Source organism: Sus scrofa, chromosome 1, assembly GCF_054392235.1.
Source record: "Sus scrofa isolate SSC_HxYL_T2T_F1_AM1 chromosome 1, Sscrofa_HxYL_maternal_Yorkshire_Landrace_v2.0, whole genome shotgun sequence".
In the NCBI taxonomy this organism is placed as follows: domain Eukaryota; kingdom Metazoa; phylum Chordata; class Mammalia; order Artiodactyla; family Suidae; genus Sus; species Sus scrofa.
In genome coordinates this window covers 277,497,960-277,514,992 of record NC_139383.1, presented here as the reverse complement: position 1 = coordinate 277,514,992, position 17,033 = coordinate 277,497,960, and the positions used below count along the sequence as shown (strand labels likewise).

At 38.9% G+C, this 17,033-nt stretch overlaps 1 protein-coding gene and 1 long non-coding RNA gene across 11 annotated transcripts in view; one reads left to right on the top strand and one right to left on the bottom strand.

Moving 5' to 3' along the window:
• Nucleotides 1-17,033, top strand: part of STRBP (spermatid perinuclear RNA binding protein) — a 161,016-nt gene that overhangs the window by 117,672 nt on the left and 26,311 nt on the right. For 9 of the 10 annotated variants that reach the window (XR_014827221.1, XR_014827222.1, XR_014827220.1 and 6 more), the window contains 3 exons: nt 3,312-3,404; nt 3,843-4,042; nt 14,038-14,196. Coding sequence is in view for 5 of the 10 variants with exons in the window: in XM_084996015.1 (XP_084852141.1) it covers nt 3,312-3,404; nt 3,843-4,042; nt 14,038-14,196 (452 nt within the window). In the remaining 5 variants the exon portion in view is untranslated. Of the gene's footprint in view, nt 1-3,311; nt 3,405-3,842; nt 4,043-14,037; nt 14,327-15,310; nt 15,394-17,033 lie in introns of those variants that run through there. The other variant, XR_014827223.1, reaches the window with a different exon arrangement.
• Nucleotides 8,034-15,413, bottom strand: LOC146407260 (uncharacterized). Its single transcript, XR_014827773.1, has 2 exons — nt 15,290-15,413; nt 8,034-14,826 (listed from the first exon to the last, which is right to left on the bottom strand). It is a non-coding gene; the product is annotated as an uncharacterized LOC146407260 (long non-coding RNA).

Sequence of the window (17,033 nt, the reverse complement as noted above, 5' to 3'; positions counted from 1 at the left end):
CACTTGACTTCCTTTTTTTTTTTTTTTTTTTTTTTTTTTTTTCGGTCTTTTTGTCTTTTTCTAGGGCTGCACCCACAGCATATGGATGTTCCCAAGCTAAGGATCTAATCGGAGCTGTAACCGCCGGCCTGTGCCACAGCTACAGCAACGCTGGATCTGAGTCTTTTCTGTGACCTACACCACACTTCATGGCAACGCCAGATCCTTGACCTTCTGAGTGAGGCCAGGGATCGAACCCGCAACCTCATGGTTCCTGGTTGGGTTCATTAACCACTGAGCCACGACACTAACTCCCACTTGACTTACTTTCTAGTACTGGGTGGAACCACTATATTTTGCCATAGTTCCTCTGGTGAATTAGTCACAGCTAAGGTTGAGAACTACTGTTCCTGCTCATCTTCTTCTGCCATCCCGTCCTTGTTTATGCCACTCTAGCTGCTCAGGCCTTTATGCTATTTCTTAGCATGCTCCTGCCTTAAGACCCTTTGTAGTTGATGTTCTCTCTGCCTGGTGCTCTTTCCCTAAATAGCTGAATAGCTTACTCTTTTACTATCTTTAGATCTTCATCAAAAGTTTTCCTTATGGATAAATAATACTTTTCTGACCTTTTTGATGGGCAGGCTGCACTTGTAAAAAAGTAGCAACACCTCCTCTCCTTTCATCCTCTTATTTTTCTCCACTGTGCTTGGGACCATAAGTCAGGTTGGATATAATTTCCACACCATATGCAGGCTTTCTAAGAACGGGATGTTGCTTTGTTCTCGTTTATGTGTCTAGCACCTAAAATTGTCCTGACAAATAGGAATGCTTAATTACTACATGTTGCTGAATGAATACGTGAATGAAATTATAAGGGTGATGATGATAGTATAGGTTTCATAGGGTGCTTGTGAGGATTGAATAAAGTTATTTTTATTTAATTTTAATTTTTTTTTTTTGTCTTTTGTCTTTTTAGGTCCTCGCCCACAGCATATGGAAGTTCCCAGTCTAGGGGCCCAGTTGGATTTGTAGCTGCTGGCCTACACCACAGCCACATCAATGTAGCATCTGAGCCTCATCTGCCAACTACACCACAGCTCATGCCAACGCCAGATCCTTAACCCAGTGAGGCCAGGGATCGAACCCGTGTTCTCATGGATACTAGTCAGGTTTATTAACCATTGAGCCACAATGAGAGCTCCTAAATAAATTTATGTTAGGTGTCAAGAACAGTGCCATTCATGTGGTAATAAGCACTCACCTATTGTTTTTAAAAACTATTTTCTCTAAAATGATCACTTCTTGTTTCTAGAAGCTATAGAAATAGAAAACAACTAGCTTTTTGTAAGGCAAGCCTAAACAGGCCCACGCTCCCTGTTATTGTTATGATTAGCTGCAGATTTTATGGCCCTTTTCCAGTGGCAGAGATGGTAGAATGTAGCTTAATTTGTAGAACTCTGTTCATGTTGCTGGAGGCTTTAGAGAACAGATCTGTACATTTGTGCCCTCTAGTGAATTCTGGGCAGTCAGGGAGCAGCTTTTTTAATGTAATCTAATGAGTGGGAGAGTGATTGAGTAGACATTGTTCCTTTCTAACTTTATCTCTTAAAGACTGCGTTCTGGGATACTGGCATACTCACAATTTTGCGGAATGCAAATGAAATACAAGACTAAGCAGATATAAGCAGATATTGCATTCTGTTGAAGAGAGAACATCAAGATTGATTGACCTGAGTGTTAAGTATTGAATCAAGCAAATCCTGAAGTCAGTGTTTACCTCAAGGGACAATAAATCTTGATGACCAGAGAATATGTAGTTAATCTCAGTGTTATCACATGATTTCACTAAGAAGTATCTGGAAATCTTAGGGCATGAGTCTCTTGATCAAAATTTGCTTTAGGAAAAAACCCAACAACCAGCTATTAATACACCGAGAATTCTTTAAAGTATTTGGGTAAGTGGATGAGCTTTTCTTTGTTTTTATCTTGGACAGCAAAAAAATTCTGGCTTTTGTCTGACAGTGTTATTAACTAGAGGCTTTATCTAAGAAATCGATTAATACTAGTTAAGTTAGTAATGTTCCATACCCATTATGTTGTTTCTAAGTCTCATAATTACATAGTTTATAAGATACATGACAATGAGAAAATATCTTTGACCTTCATTAAGCACTAAGGAAACACAAGATCTCTCTATGTGAAATAGGCAATGACAGAATACTGCATATGACACTTTGTATTTCTCATACCATAGAAACTCTTTTAGAAAGTTGAGGTGAGAGAGAAGCTGAAGAAAACTTCATGGGGAAGATGAACTGTAAATAAAATCTTGCATAGGAATCTGAACAGGCAGACAGAGGAGTATTTTGTGATGTGAGAAGTAGATTTCCAAAAGCATAAGATGAAAAAATTATAGTTGATTTTAATGTTGTGTTGCTTTATACTCTATAGCAGAGTGACCTAGTCATACACATATATACATTATTTTTCTCATATTCTTTTCCATCATGTTTTATCACAAGAGATTGGGTGTAGTTCCCACTGTGCTATACGGTAGGACCTCATTGCTTATCCATTCTAAATGTAATAGTTTGAGAAAGGTAAATACCATATGATGTCACTTATATATAGAAGTGAAAATATGATACAAGTGAACCTATCTGTAGATCAGAAACATGCTCATAGACGTGGAGAACAGACTTGTGGTTGCCAAGGGGGGAAGGAGAGGGAGTGGGATGGACTGGGAGTTTACGTTTTTTATTTTTTTATTTAAAATTTTTTTTTGTCTTTTTGCCATTTCTTGGGCCGCTCCCGCGGCATATGGAGGTTCCCAGGCTAGGGGTTGAATTGGAGCTGTAGCCGCCGGCCTATGCCAGAGCCACAGCAACGCAGGATCCAAGCCGAGTCTGTAATCTACACCACAGCTCACAGCAACGCCGGATCCTTAACCCACTGAGCAAGGCCAGGGATCGAACCCGCAACCTCATGGTTCCTAGTCGGATTCGTTAACCACTGTGCCACGACGGGAACTCCCTCTTTCCAGACTTTTTTTGTTTTTGTGTATGCAGATGTGAATATATGCATAGATATTTCCATGTGTCTGTATGAATAAATGGGAAAATAGTTATAAAAAAGGATAATATTATTTTATAAAGATTCACATAAAAAATCTTTTCTACTACAAGATTATAAGTATTTAATTGAGCAGTGGAAGAATCTTATGGTCCTTGTAATTCCTAAGATTTTTCCTTCTTAAACATATTATATTCATTTGGTGGAGTAAGTAGAATCATTGTTTTGACTGATAATGCATCTCTTATAAATTTTTGTAGGTGCTGGGTCTTCAGCTCTGAAGAGACCATTTGAAGATGGATTAGGGGATGATAAAGATCCCAATAAGAAGATGAAACGAAACTTAAGGAAAAGTGTGTAAAATATTTATTCTTACAGATATGAACTAGAAAGGATTTGTAATCTTAGGAAAATAAAAAGTGAAGAATTTGATTTGAAGTGGAGTTTTAAGAATAAATCTTGACTGAGAAATTGATTGAATAACTTCTTTTGTTTCCAAGCTTCATTGGCTTAAGCTATATTAATATTGAAAAACTAAAATTAATATATAGCTATAATAATGCATATTACTTTTATAGTGACATTAGCATAATTATTTAAGAAGTAATTTTAAAATTATCATAAAGTGAAGTTAATTTATGTCTGCATTTTGAAATTCTTATTTTTTTTTTTAAAACCTGAATGGTTACTAGGAACCATTCAGAAACATTGTAGGTTACTAGGAACCTACAAACATATAGATTTAAGTAAAATGTTTTAAATTCTGATCTTATTCCTATTTCTCTCAACAGTTCTGGATAGTAAAGCAATAGACCTTATGAATGCATTAATGAGGCTAAATCAGATCAGGCCTGGGCTTCAGTATAAACTCTTATCTCAGTCTGGTCCTGTTCACGCCCCAGTTTTCACAATGTCTGTAGATGTGGATGGTACAACATATGAAGCCTCAGGGCCATCCAAGAAAACAGCAAAACTTCACGTAGCAGTGAAGGTACAGTATTTCTTTTATTTAGCAGTGCTTTCTTATTTTATATTGTAAGTAGGATGCTTGTTTTTCTATGGTAAATTAACAGAATTTTTCAAGATATTGATGACAGTAGCAGACTTTTCTTACCGTTGGATCACAAAACCTTGCTTTTCTTTGATTGTAAAATAATGTGTGTTAATTATACAAAATTTGCAGAATACAGAAAAAAAGAAAAATAAAAACTATCAGTTGCTTATCTCTGAAGTAGTTAATATTTGTATGTAGTTGTTTATTGCAGTCTTTTTCTGTTGGTTACATTGAGCTCAGTGTATATAATTCTGTCCTCTGATTTTTTTTTTTTTTTTTTTTTTTTGACTTTTCTAGGGTTGCATCCACAGCATGTGGAGGTTCCCAGGTTAGAGGTCTAATCGGAGCTGTAGCCGCCGGCCTACACCAGAGGCACAGCAACGTGGGATCCGAGCCACATCTGCGACCTACACCACAGCTCACGGCAATGCTGGATCCTTAACCCACTGAGAGAGGAGGCCAGGGATCGAACCCGCAACCTCATGGTTCCTAGTTGGATTTGTTAAACACTGAGCCACGATGGGAACTCTTTTTTTTTTTTTTTTTTTTTAAATTTAACATGTCATCAGTGTTTTTCCATGTTATTAAAATTTTCATAAATAATTTTTATATTTTTACTGTTTTTATTTTTATTTTTATTTTTTTTTCCTTGTCTTTTGTCTTTTCAGGGCCGCATTCACAGCATATGGAGGTTCCCAGGCTGGGGGTCTTATCCGAGCTACAGCTGCCAGCCTACACCACAGCCACAGCAACATGAGATCCAAGCCGCGTCTGCGACCTACACCATAGCTCACGGCAGCACTGGATCCTTAACCCTACTGATCGAGGCCAGGGATTGAACCTGCAACCTTATGGTTCCTAGTTGGATTCGTTTCTGCTGCGCCATGACGGAACTCCCATAAATACTATTTAATTGTTGTATGATTAACATGATATAGATGTACTGTTACATATTTAAACATTTCCCTGTCATTGGATATTTAGCTGTTTACAGATTTTTCCCATTGTAAGTAATTTTATTGATTATCTTTTTGCATATGGTGCCTTTTCTGTATTTCAGAATATTTCTGTAGAGAATAAGGTCCAGGATTGAACCAGCCAATCATGCATATAGGTTTGTAGAAAATTCCTAAATATTGGAATCTCTCCATGAGTACATTTGACCTCTTACAGACAACTGCAAAGATGTCAAAGATCACATAGATGGAAGATCACTTTTCATTTAAGAAAAGTTCTGTTATGTAACAGTACGGAATAAGATGTAATTGGTCTGTTTTCATAACTATTCCGGTTTGCAAGTAGTATTAATGTAGATGCAAACATTGTCCTAGATGATAAGGATACAGCAGTGAACAAAACAAAGTCTTTGGCCTCCTGGAGCTTTCATTTTAGGAGAGTAGGATGGGGAGAAAAACAACAGATATATAAATGGATCAGTTACTTGTCAGGTAGTAATATGCACAATGCAGAAAAATAATAACTAAGCTGTAAATTATACAGCAGTATATTGTGTTTGTGTTGTTTACAAAAGGGTTACTTCTAAGTATGTTGAAATAGTATGTATTTATTTTTTAATGAATTTTATTATATTTATAGGTGTATGAAATAGTATGAATTTAAAAGAAAACCAAGAATGAGGGAAAAAGTGAATTTAGGAATAAGCCTAAAAATTCAATTTAATGATGTAGGTAAAATATACTGAGAATGAGTCACTAATTTAGATTTAAGTTTTCTAGCATCTGACACAAAAAGCTTGTGAAATGTCGATATCAATATGCATTCACTGTCTATGACCTAAGAACAAATGGTTGATTCTGAGTGTTAGAGTTTTAGTATTGAGGTCAGGTGGGCATTTGCCTTGCATAGGTCCTCAGTAAAAGGAGTAAAAGGGATAGCATGAAGCTGTGATATCTTTTAAAGGCATCTCTGATACATTGAAAGTTTGTGGATTGTTTCTCTAGTAGCCTCATAGCAAGTTTCAATCAGTAAAATTTGGGGGAGTTGAGAGAGTGGCAAATTTTGCATTATGGCAAGATTTAGATGCTGTTTGTTCTCATAATAACCATTAACATTTTGGTATGTATTTTCCTAAGCCTTTTTAAAAAAAGAAACAAAAAACCTAACGATTCTAAAATCCAAAAAGGACAGAAAATGAAAAATACTTCCCTAAGTTTGATGCAGACTCACTTGATGAGAAAACCTAGCCTCAAATGATATAGGTCTGTTTGTAGTCTTTATTATTACATTTAGTGTGAATATTTTATGTTTCTTTGCACAACGTGGGTAGCACCTGAGAACCCACTGGGGATTTGGAAAAAATATGGAAAATGTATTATAAAGCTTTCTGAACTTTGAACCATTATGAGTTCAAAATATTCTGGCACCAAGGGTTTCAGATAAGGAATGGTGGGAAGTACATACTATTTATACAAAATGTATGTTTCAGTTAGCATCATGTTTTTCTTGTTCATCTAAAAATGTGAGTTTTTTTTTTAATAGTTACCACAAGGATTTCTTTCATTTTTAGTGATGGTCTAATATTTTATTATCATCAGTCTATCATCATCAATTTGGATTTAGATGCCTTCAGTTTTTTTTTTTTTTTTTTTGAGAGTTGCAACGTTTATTTCAGGTTCTGAGCTTTACATGTTTTTGAACTAGTTTGATTTATCTTTTAAGATACATTCTAGAGATAGAATGACTAGGTCAAGAAGAAAGCACATTTGAATGATCTATTAATTCATTAAACTTATGTTAGGATTCCTATTATAGGTCAGCCATATATTGCCAAATTGCCATCCATAAAGGTTATATCACGTTATAGATTCTGTTTATAAATGAGTTTTGGAGAGTGTTTTATATCCAACATGTAATTTTTTCTTTCTTTTTTTTTTTTTTGCTTTTTAGGGCCACCCTCGTGGCATATGGAAGTTCCCAGGCTAGGGGTCAAATCGGAGCTATAGCTGCCAGCTTACACCACAGCCACAGCATTGCTGAATCCAAGCCATGTCTGTGACCTATACCACAGCTCACGGCAGCACTGGGTCTCTGACCTAATGAGCGAGACCAGGGATTTAATCCTCATCCTTATGGATACTAGTTGGATTCATTTATGCTGCGCCACAACAGGAATTCCCCCAACATGTATTTTTGAAAGAGGATCCCATTGAATGAAAGTCCTTGCATCCCCTATTCAGTAGCTTGGTGTAGAGGGTAGAGGTCTGTACCTGTTAAGAACAGAGGAAAAAGAAATCCATTCCTGCCTGAGAAGCCTGGCCGCCCAGCCGCAGGTACCCTAAAATGATGGAGATTAGTGGCTAGGCTAAGCTTCCCTTTCCTCCTCCAGTCTTTTTTCTGGCCAGACCCTCACAAAGGATACTTTTAAGGACATAATCAACCATATTCCATGAAAAGAATCTTAGTCATTGTGGGGAAAAGATTAGCTGAAGGGGACAAGGGGTTAAGCCCCTGAGAGGCTCTCTGTCATATAGAAGCTGGGACTATGAGTTTCTTCTGAGTGGAGAGCCATGGCTTAAGGTGTGTTACATCTTTTCTTTTCCTTTCTTTCTTTCTTTTTTTTTTTTTTTTTTTTTTTTTTTTTTGGTCTTTTTGTCTTTTTTTTTTTTTTTTTTTTTTTGTCTTTTGTCTTTTTTTTTTTTTTTTTTGTTGTTGTTGTTGTTGTTGCTATTTCTTGGGCCGCTCCCGCGGCACATGGAGGTTCCCAGGCTAGGGGTTGAATCAGAGCTGCAGCCACCGGCCTACACCAGAGGCACAGCAACGCGGGATCCGAGCCGCGTCTGCGACCTACACCACAGCTCACGGCAACGCCGGATCGTTAACCCACTGAGCAAGGGCAGGGACCGAACCCGCAACCTCATGGTTCCTAGTCGGATTCGTTAACCACTGCGCCACGACGGGAACTCCCTTTTTGTCTTTTTAAGGCCACACCCCATGCATATGGAGGTTCCCAGGTTAGGGGTCCAATTGGAACTGTAGCCACTGGCCTACGCCAGAGCCACAGCAACGCAGGATCCAAGCCATGTCTGTGATCTACACCACAGCTCAGGGCAACACTAGATTCTTAACCCATTGAGCGAGGCCAGGGATCAAACCCCTGTCCTCATGGATGCTAGTTGAGTTCGCTGACTGCTGAGCCAGGACGGGATCTCTGTGTTTCATGTTTTCACTCTTGGCCTCTCATCTTTGAGGGTATCAACTTTCTCAGCCTCAAGCCCCATCTAGGAGAAAATGGGCATGGTTACCCTAGATTTTTCATTCACATTTTTTTTTCCAGAAATCATTTTGTGATTTTTTTCCACTCAGTTGATGTGTTTATTAGGTTTGATTTGTTTGCTAGATATTGAAAACTCTCATTTTCTTTAGTATGCCAGTCTTTTTGGCATCAAGATTGATTCCAAGTGAACTAGTTCTAGAGGTCTGAAAACTCTGTACTTTCTTCTTTTTTCCTTTATAGGACTGCACCTGCAGCATATAGATATTCCCGGGTCTAGGGTTCCATTTGGAGCTGCAGCTGCCAGCCTATGACCACAACAACACAGGATCTGAGCTGTGTCTGCGACCTGATCTGAGCTGTGTCTGCGACCTACGCCACAGCTCACGGCAACTCCATGTCCTTAACCCACTGAGCAAGGCCAGGGATCGAACCCGCATCCTCATGGATCCTAGTTGGGTTCTTAACCCCCTGAGCCACAGCAGGAACTCCCATACACTTTTCTTTTTACTTCTGTAGCTTACGTTAGTTAATAACCTTAGAATAAGTGTTTATAGAAAAATGACTTACTTTGAAATTTTTTGTTAGTTGTGCTGCATTGCAGGTACACTTGGAATATCCTTGGAGATTATCCATCCATTATATAAACTGTTTATAAAAGTATTGAAGTATGCTGCTACATAACAAGTGAATCTGATATGTGAGAAAAGGGCAGAGAGAAGTGGGCATAAATAATTCACATTAGACTGTTTTAACTGTATTAAATTGGGAAAGCTGCATGCCTTTAGTTTTTATTGGAGTAAACAAATCAGTTTTCTTTGGGGTTCTTGGTTTTTGACTTGCATCCTGTGTTGACTTGCAGCTGGTGTTAACCTCAGACTGATAACTGTTCTTTGAGAGTTGAGATTTCTCAGGGAGAGCATATTTGCAGGACTCAGGCATTTCTTTACAAATCTTGGCAAGGATGTAACCAAATGGTGTTAGTGTACTTAGTGTGAAGTACTACCTGAGTACTTTTAGAACTTAAGATGTTAAAGAAGTGTTCCTGGCCTTACTCACAATGAATGCAAGGAATTTATTTCCAGTTTGAAATGTTCAGCAGATTGTCAGGTTCTCCATATGAATTGGGTGAATTAATTTCAAGTTCTGTTGGTATAGAATTCTACATACACCCATTTTTTTGTTTAGAGTAATACTATTTTATTTATATTGACAAAGTCTTTTATACAGGATGCCATTGTTTATAAAGACTAGTGTCTGGCTTCTTATTTTCATAGCTACCCATAACAGTTTTTTGAGACACCTATTAAATATAGTTGTGATTATAATGAAATATGCCATTGCTTTTACACTCCAGCAATTTAAGACATTGATCAACCACTGTAACAAATGCAAGGATCTTTAGGAACCTAGCTCTATATCTTCTGATATAAACCTTTAAATCAATAAGTGACAATGCAGTGTCAGCCTGTTTGAAAGAGGCTTATAAAAGTGCTAGTGAACGTATTTTTTTTTACAAACATCTAAAAAGCAGTTTAACCTGGAAGGAGAAGTTAAAAGGTGGGCAAACATACATATACAAACTGTTCTGAAAACTGTATTTTTAAAAAGATGAGAAATTCTAGGCATGAATGGATATATAAGAAGAATGAACATTGGGGAAAACTATAAAGTCATCAAGCCTTGAGAGGCAGGGTTGGAGATACAAACATGATCTTGTTCCTGGCTCACTTACTTAGTAGTAGAAAAACCTAGACACTGAATCTTTTCTTTCAAGACTCAGTTAAGGTGTAAGTTGAAAGCCAGAGAGATGCCTAATAAAAGCTTCAGATGTCATTAGCAGGCAGGTTGGCTCCAAGGGTAAAGAAACTTCTTGAGTTCCTTTTTGTGCTAATTTCCCCTATTGGATTGAGTCATAGAATTTAGAGGTCAGTTGATGAATCTTCCTGTTTTGCAGATTGGATAATTGAAGACCAGAGGAGGAATAAAGGGGTTAGGCCATCATGTCCTTTTCCTTTGTACTTTTCACAGTGTGCTATTTTACTTTCCCCACCACCTCAGTGGTGGAACTTGACTCTAGGGTTTCTCTGCTTCTCATCTGCAAATTAAATGAACCCAGAGTAGCCTCAGGTTTATATTTCTGTCATTCTTTATTTATTTTTATTTTTGTTTTCCCAGGCTAGGGGTGGATTCAGAGCTACAGCTTCCAGCCTTCGCCATAGCCAGTGCAGCGCAGGATCTGAGCCACGTCTGTGCACAGCTCATGGCAGTGCTGGATCCTCAACCCACTGAGCGAGACCAGGGATCAAACCCATAACCTTATGGTTATTAGTCGGATTTGTTTCTGCTGTGCCACCACAGGCACTCCCCATCCTTTATTTATTTAATGATTTTATTTTTTCCATTATAGTTGGCTTACAGTGTTTTGTCAGTTTTCTACTGTACAGCAAAGTGACCCAGTCTCTCTTTCTCTCTCTCTCACACACACACACACATATTCTTTTTTCTCACATTATCCTCCATCATGCTCTATCACAAGTGAGTAGGTATAGTTCCCAGCGCTATACAGCAGGATCTCATTGCTTTAACATTCCAAATGCAATAGTTTACATCTATTAATCCCAAACTCCCAGTCCATCCCACTCCCCCCCCCCGCAAGCAAAAATCTGTTTTCCAAGTCCATGAGTTTCTTTTCTGTGGAAAGGTTTATTTCTGCCATATATTAGATTCCAGGTATAAGTGATAGCATATGGTTCTCTTTCTAACTTACTTCATTCTGTGAGAGTCTCTAGTTCCATCCATGTTGCTGCAAACAGCATTATTTTTTTCCTTTTTATGGCTCAGTAGCATTCCATTGTGTATATATACCACATCTTCTTAATCCATTCATCTGTTAATGGACGTTTAGGTTGTTTCCATGTCTTGGCTATTGTGAATAGTGCTGCAATGAACACACAGGTGTATGTGTCTTTTTCAAGCAACGTTTTTCTCCTTTGTTCCTTTCTTTTTTTGGTTGGATGATTTCCGCTTATTTTATGCTTGTGTACTTTTCCTTTTAGTTTTTGTGAATGTAATGTTTGGTTGTTCTGTTTTTTAAGTAAGTTAACCTTATGTCTGCTTGCTTTAGCCTGATAGTCTTATAAGCTCAAACACACTATTAGAAAGAAAAGAGTCTAGATTTTCTTGCTTTCCTTCCCCATGTTCCATGTTTTTGAAATCTTTTTTAAACATCTTCATGTGTGTCCTTTTGCTGTTCCTTGTGTTTATCGTCACTTTTACAATAGGTTTTCGTAAAATAGGTTTTTGTTCCATTTTAGATCTGTATACTGGCTTATTTAAGTGATTGCTTTCCAATCGTAGTTTCCTCCATCCTGTTTCTTCTTACTTTTTTTTTTTATTTAGAGAAGTCCTTTCAGTATTTCTTTTAGAAAGGGTTTAGTATTGCTGTACTCTTTTAGCTCCTGTTTGTTGGAGAAATTCTTTATTTCCCCTTCTTTTTTAAATGATATCTTTGTTGGGTAGAGTATTCTAGGCTACAGATTTTTCCCTTTTAGAGCTTTGAATATATCTTGCCTGGCCTGTGGTGTTTCTGTAGAGAAATCAGCTGATAGCCTTATGTGGGTTCCCTTATGATTAACACTCTGTGCTTCTTTTGCTGCCTTTAGAATCCTCTCTTTTAACTTTTGCCATTTTTATTATAATATGTCTTGGTGTGGGCCTGTTTGGGTTCAACTTGTTTTGGGCCCTTTGTGCTTTCTATATCTTGATATCTGTTTTCTTTAGACTTGGAAAATTTTCAGCCATAATTTCTTGAAATATATTTTCAATCCCCTTTTCTTGTTCTTCTCCTTCTGAAACTCCTATTATGCATCGATTGGGCTGCTTTATATTATCCCATAGATCTCCTATTGCTTTCATGTTTTTTTTCCCTTTGGTTGTTTTTGTCTGTTCTCCTGATTGGGTGATTTCCATTATTCTAGCTTCCAAGTCACTAATTTGTTGCTCTGCATTTTTCATTCCACTCCTTGGGGCCTTTTGCTCAGTTTGCATCCCTGCAAATGAATTTTTTAATTTTTCCACATTCCTCCTATATTTTCTAGTTCCTTTCTAAAGTAATCGTATTATTGTTCATATCTGCTCTTAATTCCTTGATATTCACCCTTAATCCCTTCAGTATTTTCCCTGTCTCCTTTTTGAACTCTGTGTCTATTAGACTGCACAGGTTTGCTTCATTGTTTCCTCTTTCAGGTGAATTCCCCTGTTCTTTTAACTGGGAATGATTCCTGAGCTCCTTCATTTTGCTTATATTTTTATTTTTTGTGAGTGTAGGGAAACCAAACTATAGTCGTGGAGGCCTATTTCTATGCAAGAGCACCCCTTTGTATTTTGTAGGAGGTTCTCTTTATTTTTGGTGTGGGAGTTTGGATATTTGCTCTCTCTCTCTTCTGTGTGATCAGGCTTTCATCCCTAGGGTGCTGAGTGTTTCCAGGGGAGAAGGAGGCAATGGGTAGGGCTAGTAGTCAGTGCCTAGTTGCTGGGATCTTGACAGTAGCAAGGACCTGCAGAAAGGTGGCACAAGCTACTCCCTACTTGCAGGGCCCTGGGAAGTGGTATTGAGCTCAGGCAGATTTAGGCGGTGCCTGGAGCATTTGGCAGTGGCAGTGGCAATGGCAGGGTGCGTGAGTCCCCAGGGGAATGAGAACAACAATGGGTGGTGTTCAGGTACAGTGCCCTCCTCTGTGGTGCCCTCTGAGGTGATTGGGGCCACGAGTGTTGCCTGTTCATGGACCCCTAGTGGTGGCAGGCCATGCCCATCTCTGGCGTCAGAGATAACTAGTGGTTTGCCATTGCCACCTGCAGTCCATGCAAGAGGCACCCTGTCCCACATAGCCCACGCAGGAGGTGCTGTAATAGCTGCTCCTAGTTGTAGGGTCCTGGGAAGTGACAGCGAGCATGTGTGGGTGCTGCCCGGAGCGTTTGGCAGTGGCGGCAGCAGTGCAGGTGTGTTCCCATGGGAGTGGGAGCAACAACGAGTGGGGCTCAGTTGCAGATTCCTTTTCTCTCTCTCTCTTTTTTTTTACCCAGTTATGTGGAGGGTTTTTTGTTCTTTTTGGAGGTTTAAGTTCTTCTGCCAGTTTTCAGTAGATGTTCTGTGCAAATCATTCTATACATAGATGTGGTCTTTTGATGTGTTTGTGGGGGTTACTCCTCCACCATCTTGATCAATCAGACTTCAAAGATGTGATCCATAAGAAAAAAAAATTGATAAATTTCAATTCATCAAAGCTAACAGCCTTTGCATTGGGAAAGAGCCCAGTGTCTGGACTCAATGAGGTTCAGGTTCTTTATGCCTCTGTGCAGAAGGAACTCAGAAAGAGACAAAGTGATTGACAAGAAGGAGATTAAGATAGGATACTTGTGAGAGATGCACGTGGGGAGGCAAGGAGGCTCTGCTATGGTTTTGACCCATCCTTTATTTAAACCTAATTAGTCTGAGGAGGCTTCCCCCTATTTTCCATGGTGACGCTATGGGATATAAAACTTGTTTAAGCAAGGATTTGCAGATTTAGCACCATCCTCCTCTTCCTGCAGGGTGTTTCGTGGATTCAGATGTTGTGGGTTTGGAACTGTTGTTCTCAATATTTCATCTGTTTTCTGTGGTGTCTGGTGTTTGAGTAAAATTGAATTGTACTTTGTACAGGTACTGCAAGCAATGGGATACCCAACGGGCTTTGATGCAGATATTGAATGTATGAGTTCTGATGAAAAATCAGATAATGAAGGCAAAAATGAAACAGTGTCTTCAAATTCAAGCAATAATACTGGAAATTCTACAACTGAAACCTCCAGTACCTTAGAGGTAAAATTATGTATTTTTTTCCCCCTTAGAAAGTAATGTATGTTCATCGTTGAATATTTGAGAGGTATGGAGAAGTATAAATGAGAAAAGCAAAAACGTATACAAAAATGTTTGTATTTCAGAGGCAGCCGTTATTAATATTTTGGTTTATTTCTATCCAGCCTTTTTTCTACAAGTATTTTTATGAAGGCAGTCATATTTTCATACAGTTTTCTTTCTTGTATTTTTCACTTAACTCTAAAAATAATCTGTAAACATAACCGTACACTGCACAATACATGAAGTACCTTAATTTGTTTTGTCTTTTTAGGGTCGCACCCGCAGCACATGGAGGGGTCAATTTGACCCCCAGGCTAGGGGTCAAATTGGAGCTGTAGCTGCTGGATCTGAAGCCACATCTGTGACCTACACCACACCTCACAACAACGCCGGATCCTTAACGCATTGCGCAAGGCCAGGGATAGAATCTGCGTCCTCATGGATGCTAGTCAGATTAATTTCTGCTGAAGGATGACGGGAACTCTGTGTGTCCCTTAATTTAACTAGCATTTCTCTTTCTTTGATCATGAGAGTTGCTTCTAGCATTTCACAGTTGTATTTATTTATGTCTTTTTGCCTTTTCTTGAGCTGCTCCCATGGCATATGGAGGTTCCCAGGCTGTGGTCTGATCAGAGCTGTAGCCACCGGCCTACGCCAGAGCCACAGCAACGTGGGATAGAAGCCGCGTCTGCGACCCACACCACAGCTCATGGCAATGCCAGATCCTTAACCCACTGAGCAAGGCCACGGATCGAACCCGAAACCTCATGGTTCCCAGTCGGATTCGTTAACCACTGCGCCACGACAGGAACTCCTAGCATTTCACAATTATAATATCAAGAGTGTCAGAATTCCTGTTGTGGCTTAGTGGTTAATGAATCCGACTAGGAACCATGGGGTTGTGGGTTCGATCCCTGGCCTTACTCAGCGGGTTGGGGATCTGGTGTTGCCGTGAGCTGTGGTGTGGGTCGCAGACGCGGCTCGGATCCTGCGTTGCTGTGGCTCTGGCGTAGGCCAGTGGCTACAGCTCCGATTTGACCCCTAGCCTGGGAACCTCCATATGCCGCGGGAGCAGCCTAAGAAAATGGCAAAAAGACACAAAAAAAAAAAAAAAAAAAAAAAGAGTGTCAACAATAACTGAAGAGTGAAAGGCAAAAAGGTCTAAAATGGGGGAAGTTTAAGGTTATTTGAAGTTTGTGCTAAGCTGTGGAGGGTCAGTGGGGTCATCATTGAGTTGGTCCAGCCATGAGGAGAGCTTAGCCCAATCTAGTATATTCTTTAGACTGTTAAGTCCTGAACTGTGACTTACTGTCACAGATAATGGAATGGAATAAAAATTCAAGTACCGAGTTTACACAGCTTATTTGGGAGTCCACGGAAAATTGTCTTTAAAGTAACAGCAAGAGCTTATATTGAATTTACAAAAATTAGTCCTTTGTAAGAGTGAGTATTTATCAAGGACTTAGTGGACTATACAGTTTTTCTATCTGTAAACCCCTTTAGTACCTGCTTAATGCTAGATGCTGCAGAAATTGTGTCCAGAGCCTTAAGATGCTCTCAGGATAGAAAGGCTAAAGACATGTGCATAACCAATTATGAGGTAATGTGATATGCACTGTGATTGCAAAATGAATATAACAGTATGAAATCTCAAAGGAGGACAGGATTATAAAATGTACATACATGTAAAATCAAAGGGAGTAAAATGTGAGTTTGAGTTAATGAGTAGGATTTTTCTATGTAGGGAGGAGGTGGAAAGAAGGCATTTGGGGCCAAGGAATAGGAGGTGTAGAAGTTGTGAAAGTAAATGTTGGAGAAGTACCAGCTGGGCCAGTATGGAGGGGACTGATGGGGGCCAAGGCCTGTGAAAGCCATGCCTGCCTCCTCCTGTGATATTGTGGAGGATAGAGGACATGGCACCTGGCTTCAGAGAGAACTGGTCATTCATAAATGGTAATCACAGGCAGGGCATGATGTTTTGCTAGCAGTGTTATAAATACTAAAAGAAAAAGAGCTAGTTAATTATGATGCTCAGATTGTTAAGTTCAAAGTGAATTAGTAAAGGAGAGAGCAGTGTAGGCTGAACTAATAGCAGTTATGAGAGTATACAATTACCTTTTAAAGATGGAGACCTGAAATTTGCCTTGAAATTTAAAAAATGTGGATTATAGAAACACAAGGAGTGACGTTTATTGCAAAAGACCCAGGAATGTTTATTAAACTTGTCTTTAAAAATTGTCCAGTGTTTCACTTTTATAGCATCAAGTACTTATTAGATCAGCATAAGAGTACCTTAAGAGAATCCTGCTGCCCCTTAAGTTTATATACATTAAAATTCTGCTATACATAGTAATTCCTTTTTTTCCAGCATTTCTTGAGCATTACTGTTACAGAATTATAGACATGATTTCTAACCTCAAAAAGTGCTCAATCTTTGGGTCTTTCTAAAATTATAGTTTTGTGGTATTGTGGTTTGTTTTTGGTGCTAGCCTCTCTCTTCATTTGTGTCTTCACACTCTTACATGAATTACTTCTCTTCCTCACCTCTAGTTTTACATGTCAGTTCTTTCTACCACTCGTAGATCCTAGTCTAATCTTGAATTCCCCCATATTTTAATCTTTCACCGGCTCCCCATTGTCCACGATAAAGTTGAAGCTCATTTGCAACATTTGAAGGCCTTTATGATTTGGTTCCATCAAGGGTGTTTCTAATCAGGTCCTGCCTTCCTCTCCCCACTCCTTTTTATAGCCAAATGGAACTTCTTGCCATTTCCCAAACAAACGTTCTGTCCATCTCT